General features: G+C 35.3%; 1 protein-coding gene across 1 annotated transcript in view; it reads right to left on the reverse strand.

The window, feature by feature from the left end:
- The window catches only part of WDR27 (WD repeat domain 27), a gene marked incomplete at both ends in the record, with an annotated part of 143,622 nt that overhangs the window by 128,139 nt on the left and 3,247 nt on the right, over positions 1-12,236 (reverse strand). The window contains 8 exon segments of the mRNA XM_081998563.1: positions 848-915; positions 1,323-1,426; positions 4,464-4,596; positions 5,894-6,008; positions 6,913-6,983; positions 8,109-8,160; positions 10,202-10,315; positions 11,831-11,955. Coding sequence (XP_081854689.1) covers positions 848-915; positions 1,323-1,426; positions 4,464-4,596; positions 5,894-6,008; positions 6,913-6,983; positions 8,109-8,160; positions 10,202-10,315; positions 11,831-11,955 — 782 coding nt within the window.

Below are 12,236 nucleotides of genomic sequence, written 5' to 3' on the forward strand. Positions count from 1 at the left end.
GTTTATGAAAATTAGTCAAAAATATCCATGGGTTAAGTCTTGCAGACCATTAAACAGCAAAAAGTGGTTAATGCTATCCTTCAAAAATATGCTTATGTTTCTTCAACATGTGTCTTAACAGATTTGCATACCTAACAGTCACAGAAATTCCAACACCTTCCACAATAGAGATATTTCTGCAGTAAGAGTTGTGAGAAAAAAGCACACAAAGAAGAAAGATTGGTTTCAGAAACATGCTGAGAACATGTTAAGAACTGGATTTCAAACAAATTCTTTTTTAAAACAAAACACTGCTATATTAAATATATAGAAAGGACTAGATTCAGCTCAGATCTGTAGGAAAACTGTAACATCAAAAATGGAATATACAAACAAGAATGCCTTTCATTTCCTTAAAAGCACTGCTAGTCACTTTCCATAGACATTTTCTCACGACTCAAATAGTTTTCACAGATTTTTTGGAAGGATTCAGAAGCAGTTCATCCTAACATTTGTTTGAGCAACAAGGTGTAACAATGCTTATATATTTTTTCCCCTAAAAGATTGCCTTTGCTCCCCTAATGATCATTCTTGACATTCAAGGTACACAGCGAACACTATAAAAAATAATTCACCTTTTGCTTATTAATCGCTTTGGGCAGTATACAACTGTGAGATCTTTAAAACTACACAGCTATTTAAACTAGTAGATTCCATAAAGAAGAATCAACCCTTTCCAGAGAAACTACTACATAGTTCACACCAAGCAAAACAAATGCTTACATTAATCTGTAAATAAAAAGTATAATTTATTGAAAATAACTGGAAAGGTAAACATTCATTAAATCAATGTTTACTGTATACCTACCTTTCCATTAACTGCCTTCCTTGTTAACGCACACGATCGGGCAAACCGAATGCTGAGGTCACTGTAATCTTTACCAAAAAGAACATAGCGCTCTAAAATTGTATTTGCATTTCAAAACAAAAATCACTAAGGCAGAAAAAAAATTTACTCATACTAATTTTGCACCACCATAATCCATGGTGTATATCCTTCTAACTTACCCCCACATTGTAAAGTAGGAGTAAAATAACACTCCTTATATTTAACACTCAAACTGCAAAATCAGATAAAAACTCATTCTAGCCACTACAGAAATTTAGTGCCAACACATCTTTTTAGACAAGTCAGCAATGCCAGAAAAACATACAAAATAGAATTGGAAAAAAACATTTTTAAAAAACACTTACTTGATACTATAGTCTGCTATTTCACAAACTAACTCTTATACTATTTATATCAGATAACAAAGGTGTAGTCAGATATTTTATAATCATACCTTTGTAAGATAAAAAAGCTTCTAATTCAAAGTTTGCCAAATTAATTATTAACAAACCAGTAGAACTTCCTATCCAAAAATAGCTAGTATTCATGGCAGAGGATCTATTAAAGAAAAGGAAAAAAAATTATCTGAGCGTGATAAAGAAGCTTTTCTTACTACCATGCAAGACAGAACTATTTTTTTAATACTTGTTATACAATCCCAGTACAACAATAAAACATGCCAAAAAATATTTTAAATTTACAGCATTTTTTAAAGTCTGTAGTTCAAAGTAAAAAATTTCAATTAAAATTGGTGACATTTTGAAAACAGAAGACAATCCTTGATTTTATGCAAGTGCTCACAGCAACTCTAAAACAGCCTAGGAAATACTTTTCTTCAAAAATTACTGTGGTTTGTAACAGTTGGAAGATGCCGTAAAAGCACTGTATTCACAAAGAGTAAATTCAAAGAGAGAAGCAAATCCACATACATTCTTTCTTTTACCACCTGTAATATGAACACACAAAAAGCAGTGAAACTTTAAGGTGTGTTTGTAAGTAGTTAAAGTACAAGACAAAAGTCAGCAAAAACTAAAAGGGAAAAACCAAAAAAAACACAGGCAAGCCTGAAATGTCTGTCTCAGTCTGCGCTTAGTGGCAGTAGTACTGCAGTTAGGTAATGAAATCCAGCCTTCACAAACACCACAGAGTAGATCAACTGGTTTAATTTCAGTCAACACCCTCAGAGAAGAAAAATGTTATCAAGCATACGATGATTATAACGAAATAGCAGTTGTCATTCCCAAAAACTAAAAATGTTTTGATGCCTCAGTAAATAAAAATTGACATCAGCAATTTAATAAGTTTTCCAAATAAAAGTGAGTAGATTTACCAGTTTGATTTGTAAAGTCAGACCACAAGAGTTGAAGTAAGGGTATGGAAAAATATAAAGCTGAAACTTGGCATGAAAAGAGCAACCACTGTGGTTTAATACTCTCTTTTATTAACAAAAAAACACACAGAAAGAGTCAAATACTTTAAAAAGCAGACTGGGAAAGACAGTTTCAATTCTGGTTTGTGATACTTTTATGTTTCTGTATAGTTTTATTTGTGGTTTGCACTACTTTCATGTACAGCAGTAACAGACTGATTTAATTTGTGAATTCTTTGAATCATTTATAAAGAAGTGGCACTATCAAGTTGTTATGAACAATGATATCAAGTGACAGATACAGAGAGTTGATCTCACGCCCACTTTAAAGCAATAAAATGCCATCCACTGTGAAGAAACTACTCAACCTCAAAAAGCTTAAGGAAGTATGAGACCCATAATTATTTACACATCAGTGTTGCAAAAATATTTCATTGTTGCATTTCATTGCAGGCAAAGTGGTAAATCAGGGGCTGATCACTTGTTCAGACAAATCTGAACAACCTGTTAAAACCAGCATATGGTAATTTAAAAATTAAACAGAAAAATACTTATAAATACAAAACTGTAAAACCAAAAGATAATGGAATTGGAATAATTTTAATGGTCATGGTTGTTTATAAGCAGAATAAAACCTCCAGATGTGATGCGATAGCTGAAAGGGTAAATAGTCCTTAGATGTACAATTCCAGGCAGTATCAGGTGGGTATTGGAAAGTGATGTTATCTCAATTCAGAAAATTATTTCAATTAACCTATTACCATGGATCCATTTCAGGCAACCATGTCCAGAAAGGGGCATTGAAAAAGAAATTAGATTGAATTTCAGAAAAAGTTCAAAAGCAAATGTTAAAGATGTTACAGAAAACATGCGTTATACAAGGTGCAAACTATTTTATCCAGAAGCATAGAGATACTGAGTTATAATTTGCTACACAAGGAGGGAACTTGATAGCAGCTGACTCTAGACTATCAGAATAAAAAAAAAACGTATTAAAAGCCAATAACTATACATGAAAAGAGGGTAATTCAGATCAGAAGTAAAATTAAATGAGTCAGTTGCTGGAACAGTTTAACTGGGGACATGGTGGATTCTTCATCACTGGAAAACTAGCCATCTCTAAAAATGTGCTGTAATTCAAATCAAACCTATATTTTTAATGAAGACAAAGTTTTGATAATTTGAGAGTGATATTATATAAGCAATAAGACTAATTCGTCTTCTGGCCTTAGAGTTCTGACATTCCATTAAAGTATCTCTGCAATGTACTTCTTAAAAACCACCACTTACTTCCTCTTAATGGTAGTCCTTCTGAAAATGTAGGCATCATAAAAATAACTGTTTGTTAATAATTACTTCAATTTGACATAAAGACAAACAAAATGATTCAGGACTCCTGGATATTTTTCTTCTCTGTTTATCAAAAAAATTTTTATATATTTAAATAGATGATTAATCAGTTACAGATGATTAATACCTGTACAACCCACAATAGGGCAAAGGGCGTAACAAGTGTTTCCTAAAACATGATGTGGCTGAGAAATTTATCCAAATTACAATTATAAATAACAACAAAAACAAGCTGTTCTATAAGACAGTGCTTGTGACAGTATCCTGAACAGATTCCCCAAGTGCCTGATAATATGGTTGAATTTCTCTTCAGGAAAGAAATGCAATATAAGGATTAATTTAGGTACCTCTCCTCTACCTGGCCTCCCTAATTCCATGGGAAGGAGTAAAAACATCATGTTTTTAAATGTCTGTGTCTCTGAGAGAATTTGGTCTAGAACAGGTTATGTAGTACAAAAGTTAATTAAATTTGGAAGGCAAACTGACACAGGCACATAGTGACTGCATCAGATTTATTTCCTTAAGAAAGCAAACTAAAAATAAATTTGGCTTTTTAATTGTAATTGCCTTCTTCAGTTTTATTTAACTGATCTTTCCTGATCAACTGGTATCAATAGATGCTAAAATGGATATTCCCAATCCCATTTTTATAAAAATATTTTTCAGAGTAGAAATCAGTTTTAACTTTGTATTGGTTTGTATATTATCTGCCTAAAAGTAGGCCACCAAAACTTGCAGATCACTAAATACATTCTCTGATTTTCCTACAGCATTTTTAAAAAAATAGTAAGTTGCAGTGAGAATAACCCAAGAATCAACAGCAACTCCCAGGAATATATTCCAGCCAAACACTTGGTAGTATTTTAAAGGACTTACATGTTTTCTTCATTATGGAAACACACTAAAAAGTCACAGTGTTCAATTAAGAGGATAGGCAATGATGCTTCCACTGATCCTTCTGGTCTCATGTTGTTTGTTTTGCAAAGCTTGGAAGTATTTTGCCCTTCACCTAAGAAAGGCAATCAACAAACAATGAAATAAGGAAAACAGACAGTATTTAAGAGATAATTAGAAGTAGTAAAGTAGCATGAACTAAGACCATACTCAAGAAGTTTCTATTTCAAAAGATGGATGTATCTTAAGAGCCAGCCCTCTTGAATTACTTTTCCTCATTACTATGTTATTTTTAGTACCATCTTCTTTCAAACACCTAGAGATAAAATCCAAAGAGCCTACTTAAGGACTGAAAAGGATTTGGCAAAATTTAGTTGTCTTCATCTCAAAAAGTGACTCTGAAAGCCATATTCCAACAGCCCTTAAATACACTAGGTACATTTCCACTTAGCCTGAAAATTTCCTTGACACTAAATTTACAACATAATCCAAACACAAGATGGAAAGCCACCTCAGTTTCATCTTCCCAAGGAGTCTCCAATCCATTATGCATATGCAGTTCACACCTAGGAACTACTAACACTGAATTCAGCATTAGGCACAGACACTACATCACTCCCTTTCAAACAACCAAAGATGAAAGCGACATCCATATATTTTAAATAATAACAAGAAAGGTGTCAGTCTTTCTCATTAGGGTAGGACCATAGGATTATTGAAGCTGGACCACTAGGCAGCTAAGAATACAACAGTCATTGAAGCCAGAAGAAGAGCAAGCAAGGGAAACCAGACCTGCCTTTCCCTAAAGAAAGCTCCCTCTTTCTTGCCTTTAGGAGGACCTCAACCCACTTCAGCTAGTATGCAGGTAATCTGAATGCCTTATGGGAACATGGAATCACCTTGCTGAGGTTACCGGTCCAGTCTTTAAAGACTTGTAAGTACTCTGTGTTATACCACTAGAAATGCCACAGCCAGAGAAATATCATATCATGGAGGCACTGGTATGGATAAAAAACCCAAACAAACAAAAAAAGAGATTCCTAGAAGCTTCAAAGGTAACTGAGGCATAGTACATCACTTAGTCAATGGATGAAATTTTAGGCACTGATTCTGTTCTCACTGAAGCCTTTGGCAATGAATTAAATAAAACACAAACACTTCATAGTTCACATCATGCAATGTTTTATAAGCAGATACATTGGCCAAGAGTTTATTAGAGACATACATGCATAACTCTTTCCAGATAGGCCAATACCCAACTTCATATCAGCTTCAGTAAGAATTCCATGCCACAGCCTGAGACTCATAACTCTATCATTTATAATAAATTTTCATGGTATAAAAAGCACACATTCAGTAGTTAATAACAACTAGAATATAACATAAACAGCATTCTAGAAGCACTGTGCTACCTATTTCTTTTCCAGTTTTCCACACTTTATTACAGAATTTCTCATGCTCTTTCTTTAAGTTGATACGTGCCACACAACGGTAATTATGATCACTGATTAAACTGAAGATCCAAAGCTGCAAGGAAAAGAAAAAGCAATTGCAATAACCTGTTGGCAATAAAAATAAAGCTTACATGAATAAAAACTAAAGGTCCAATATTTACAACTGTTGATGTAACTAATGGATTTTTGTATCTGGAATCTCACCTTGGACCACAAATTCAATTATATGCATTTCTAAGATTATCAAATATATACTGAATATTAGCAAAAGCAGCCATTATCAATTTGAACTGCACATCTAGTTCCCACATATTAGTGTCTTTGAAAAAAACTCCTCATAGACTATTTCCCACAACTAAAAATCACAGGTAATTGATAATAAAAACCTGAATGTAATTGCTCACTGAGTTATGTACATGAATTTAATTTATACCTTTGTCTTTCTAGGCATCACTATAGCTAAATCTTTATTTTTCTTCACAATTTTCTGGATGGTAACACTGAAGGAAAACAGCTGGAAAATCTCATGTGAATATATTCCTAACATTAAATTAGAGAGGAGGCAAAATGCACATTCACATTTATCACATTTTGGTTAGAAATCCAACATGCTGAAATCATAATCTCTTCCATTTATTGTCACGTATTTCATTCCTTGGCCAAAATAGGAGAATCCTATTTTTCACCTTTTTTCTTTTAAAATAGGTATATTTATAGCCTCTCAGTGTAGTCCTCTTATGTAATCACCAATTGTGCTCTTAAAAACGTCCCTAGTTTTCAGGAAAAAGTTTCCATTTTGTAATAGAGGTCTTATATATCATATATGGTTTATTCTCAAAGCATTGAATTATGCTTACTAAAATAACTTGTAACAGTTCAAAACATGCCTGCAGATTGTGAGGCTTTTTTATAAACAGATACATTAATAATAGTTGACTGTTTTGACATAAAGACTATGTTTAATGGATAATTCTTACCTGTCCCTCAGCACATCCAGTGATAACCTGCTTATTTTCTTCATCAATTAGCAGACTTAGTAAAGGAAATGCTGCTTAAAAAAAGATAAAATTATTTCCAGAGTCAACACAAATCAGGTATTTAATTAAAATACATGATTCAAAATTGAATCATTGTATTCATAAAGATGGGTGAAAAAAACCCTTACTGCAATTCTTACAGTTGCACAATGCTTTGTGTGACTTAGCCTTTGTGTTGCTAAGGGCTTTTCATCAGGTCTGTAGCCTGCCTTTCACCCAAACTGTCACAGCAATAGTATTTTGCACCCTTTCACCCAAGCTGCTGTAGCATGTTTCTGAGAGTCCCATGTGGCAGTAGTTTTCCCTCATTGTTCCCAGGCTGTTATTCTCATGACCTTGCACCTGTAGATCCTGATATTGCAGTTAAGGCAGGTTTTCAAGGAAAACAATTGCCATCAGGTGGGAATCATTGCTTCTTCCTCTCCTTTCTTACTATGTGGTTTTAGCTTTTAGTTCACGTGAAGTCATTCAGTAATATGCATGCACAAAGCTTAGCCAACAATCTCCACACAGCTCATGCCCCCCAAGGTGTGCTCCAATCACCACTAAAAGCACCATGAGCAGGAACAACCAACAGGGAGTTTGAGCAGCTCCTGTTGAAAGCTACATGGTTCCTGTAGGAAAAGTGCTTGCTGCACTGGAGACAGCACTTGCCCTCCCCTTCTCTCCTTTTGCTCTTATCTTTCCACAAAAGTAGCTTTCACCTTTAAAGGCAATGTATGTCATCAGCTACAGATACTGCTAATAAATCTACATATAGTATACTTAAAGTGTATCGTTCCACGTCATATACAAAACTTGAAAGAAAACAAGCACATCGTACTCAGTCAGTGGAACTCTCTCTACAAAACAAGAGGGCTTCATTTGCACATCTTAGTAAATGGTGACAGTTATATGCACACCCTGTACAAAAAGAGGAGTTTAGGAAAGTACACTAAAACTATCTACCCAGAAGTACACGTTAAAGGAAAATACATTTACTACTGGATTTAAAAGGATAATATGTTTACTACTACCTAGTCTACTAGGACTATTTTCACTAAATCAACTAAATATTTCTGTAACAGTTTTATATTACTGTTTAGAGAGAAGATTTTTTTTGCTATGAAAAATTATACATAAAAAAGAAAACTTACCCGTTAATACTCCTGACTGATATATTAACTGGCCGGTAGAATAGTCCCACACCTTTAGGAAAAAAAGTAAAGATAGGCACCTACTTAGATCTTTATGGAAAACACAAACTTCAACCACATCATGTGGTGAAAACAAAGAAATGCAGCCATTGAAAGTGATGCAATATGGCAAGAATTTTTTGCAGTGTTTTTTTCTAACTACATAAGGCTTTGTTTAATTGATAAATATCCATAGTGAAAAAGCTGAAACACACCTGGTATGGATACACAAAGTACTTAGAAGTACTTATTATCATCTTTGCTTAGGCTGATCTCTTAGTGACAAGCTGAATTAATGAAAAGGCATACTTGGGCTGGTTCTAGATTTCACACAGGGAACTTGCATAATTTCACAATTTTTATACTGGGCTCTGGGAAAAAAGGTCATTACTAATAACAATGATACTTATTATGATCTATAGACCCACATATTTTAACTTTCATTACTAACATGACTGTTTCTAACTGATATATTCTATGCTTAATAGTTGATTAAGGAAGCTAAATAAAACCAAATTTTCCCTTTCATGTTTCTACTTCTATAAGCCTTTCTCTCCACAAATACTTCCACTACATTTATCATACCTATCACAGCTGGGACTGAAAAAATCACAGACAGACTGTCCCTACTTTCTAAATGTGGCTGTGAGCCTTTGCTTAGCTCCCAAGCTTTTCTCTTTGTTCACGTTTCATTTCTCTCTGAATGTAAACATCATTCTTCTGAAAATATGTTTCCTAAGATCCTGTTTCACAAATTTATCTGAAGAGACGCTCACCTGGTTCACCACTTCTTTAGCCAAGTAAAAGGACTAGGGGAGCATAAGGTTTTGGGCACTGCAAGTCCCACAATCAGAGGAGACAACTATCATAGACTCCAGCATGGCTGGCCTCAGAGAATTACCCCTGATCTGCAGAATCGGGCAGAGAAATTAAAACTTGAAGATTTACTTCCTAAATTATTTGAGAGACTTGCAAAATGTTTTCATTTGATTGTCATTTTAGTCCAAATATTTATAGAAGATAAAAAAAAAACCAAAAAACACACCACCAAAATTTATTCATTGGGATTTTGTATAATTTATCAAGTCTTCACTAACTCAATGTGAAGAAGCATATAAATCTTTTCCTTCAGTCATTTTTATCTTGATTTCTTTTCTTAGATCAACATAATCTAAATAAGAAACAATCAATGAGAAAGTCAGGATTATTAATATTTCCTAAAATTCCAATTCAATCTTTGCATTTTTTTGTCCAAGGACAGGACAAAAATCAAAATCACATTTTCTCCAGAACAAAAAGTTACATAAAATTAAATTAAAAAAAACCCACACAAACAAAAACAAAAAACTCACAATCAACTTTTGATATAGCAAACTTTAATTTTACTTTAGCTTGTAGAACCAAATGTTGGGATATGTTTAGAATCATATAGAGGACAATCAGTAGTAGACTAAACTGTATCTAATCAAGGCATTCTACTCAGTATCTCCTGGAAGATACACCTGGGTTCACTCAGGCTCCTTGTTTCCCCTCGCTGCCTAAGTTGTCTTCAACTGCCATTATATACAGCAGCAGCAATCCATAGTGTCATCATATAAAATGTTGTCTGGCAAAAAATCCTGCCAGTATGCAATAACCCAGCCATTGCATGCAATAACCCAAACCCAAACCAATATTCCCAAAAGGGAAAATTCCAGTCACTGTCAGAAAATTCAAAGTGAAATGCTTTCATTCAGTTCAGCATACTGAAATACTTCAGTTACTGCCAAACTGATCCAAATATTTTCTTTCCATTTGCCAGGTTATAATAATCACCAAAGTTCACACTTAACTGTAGAAAGTTTTGAATATACAAAACCTGCATTGTTCTTTTAAAAAAGAGTAATTAATTTTTACAAGAATTTCCCAAGCTACTCTAAGAGCAATGTCCTAATTTCTATAAAGTCAGAGGTGTTTTTGCTTAATCTTCAGAAAATATTTAAAGGGAAAAAAAAGACTACTTCACATATTCACTAAATTATATTTTTAATAGTGCAGGTTTATGATTTCCTTGCCTTAAAGGTTCTGTCTTCTGACACTGATACAAGCATACTTTTCTCCCATGTGCAAAACTCAGCAGCAGTCACTGGAGCCAGGTGTCCATCCAATTCAGCCAATATAGCTTCATTCTGTGATTAGTCAAGTCAAAATAAAAACAGATTAAATTTCAACCAAAAAATTACAAATAGTTAAATGTTTTAATAATTAATAACTGTTGCTAAAAATTGTCAGATTTGCATTCAAAATATTAATTAAATAAGTTTTTTCTTATTGAAACTGCAGCTCTGTATATAAAAACTGGCTGGAAGGCCAAGCCCAGAGAGTTGTGGTGAACGGAGTTAAATCCAGTTGGCGGCCAGTCACAAGTTGTGTTCCCCAGGGCTCAGTACTGGGTCCAGTCTTATTTAATGTCTTTATCGATGATCTGGATGAGGGTATCGAGTGCTTCCTCAGTAAGTTTGCAGACAACACCAAGTTGGGTGGGAGTGCTGATGTGCTCGAGGGCAGGAAGGCTCTGCAGAGGGATCTGGACAGGCTGGATCAATGGGCGGAGGTCAGCTGTATGAGGTTTAATAAGGCCAAGTGCAGGGTCCTGCACTTGGGTCACAACAACCCCATGCAACGCTACAGGCTTGGGGAGGAGTGGCTGGAGAGGTGTCTGGCAGCAAAGGACCTGGGGGTGCTGGTTGACAGCCAGCTGAACATGAGCCGGCAGTGTGCCCAGGTGGCCAAGAAGGCCAACAGCATCCTGGCCTGAATCAGAAATAGTGTGGCCAGCAGCAGTAGGGAAGTGATTGTGCCCCTGTACTTGGTGCTGGTGAGGCCGCACCTTGAATCCTGTGTTCGGTTTTGGGCCCCTCACTACAAGAAGGACATTGAGTTGCTGGAGCATGTCCACAGAAGGGCAATGAAGCTGGTGAGGGGTCTGGAGCACAAGTCTTATGAGGAGCGGCTGAGGGAACTGGGGTTGTTTAGTCTGGAGAAGAAGAGGCTGAGGGGAGACCTCATCGCTCTCTACAACTACCTGAAAGGAGGTGGGTGTTGGTCTCTTCTCCCAAGTAACTAGCAATAGGATGAGAGGAAACAGCCTCAAGTTGCTCCAAGGGAGGTTTAGTTTGGATATTAGGAAAACTTTCTTTACTGAAGGAGTGGTCAAGCATTGGAACAGGCATCCCAGGCAAGTGGGAGAGTCACCATCACTGGAGGTGCTCAAAAAACGTGTGGTTGTGGCGCTTCGGGACATGGTTTAGGGGGTATGGTGGTGTTGGGTTGATGGTTGGACTTGATGATCTTAAGAGAGATCCTTTCCAATCTTAATGATTCTGTGATATCATCCTGCTAACAAAACCACTATACACATTACATTTGCTTCTTCAGAATGAATGATATAGGAGTAATTTTTCATGTCTGCAGAATGTTTTCTTCTAAGATATTGAGACATTGTTTGACTTCAACTTTTTAAATCTAGTTTTCTCTCTGGTATATGATGCATTTTCAAGCATTATATATTACTTATTTTCATCTGTATGATAAAAATTAATGCTTTTGTGTAATTATTTTGACATTTCTGTATCATTATTATATTTGAAAGTGAATAATATAAAGAAATACCAGCACCACAGCTACAAAGAATAGTATCTCACCTTTGCATTTAACATGTAGATCCCATTTCCAGCACATACTGCCACTTGTTGATCATCCGGACTAAATCTTACATGAAGCACCATTCCCAAAAGAGTTCCTATGACAATTCCTCGCGGTGTTAATCCTGCAGCAATTTTATTGTTATTAAGACTCGGTAAAATGAAATGAAAGTCTGGTGCAGTGAAATTCTTAGAAACTTTGCATAGCAGTTATCTAACCACAGAGCTATCCCAGTTTCTGTCAGGAAGATGTACAGAACAACCAACAGTTTAATTATACCAGGCTATTGGAAAGCAAAATACAGAACTATGCACCAGCAGGATTCCTCCACCTGCCTTGTTGCCCAGACATGATTTGGTACTCTTTGAGGTACTGCTAACAAGTGTGCCCATCAAATCATACTTC

Source organism: Phaethon aethereus (assembly GCF_964289735.1).
Source record: "Phaethon aethereus genome assembly, chromosome: 3".
NCBI lineage: Eukaryota > Metazoa > Chordata > Aves > Phaethontiformes > Phaethontidae > Phaethon > Phaethon aethereus.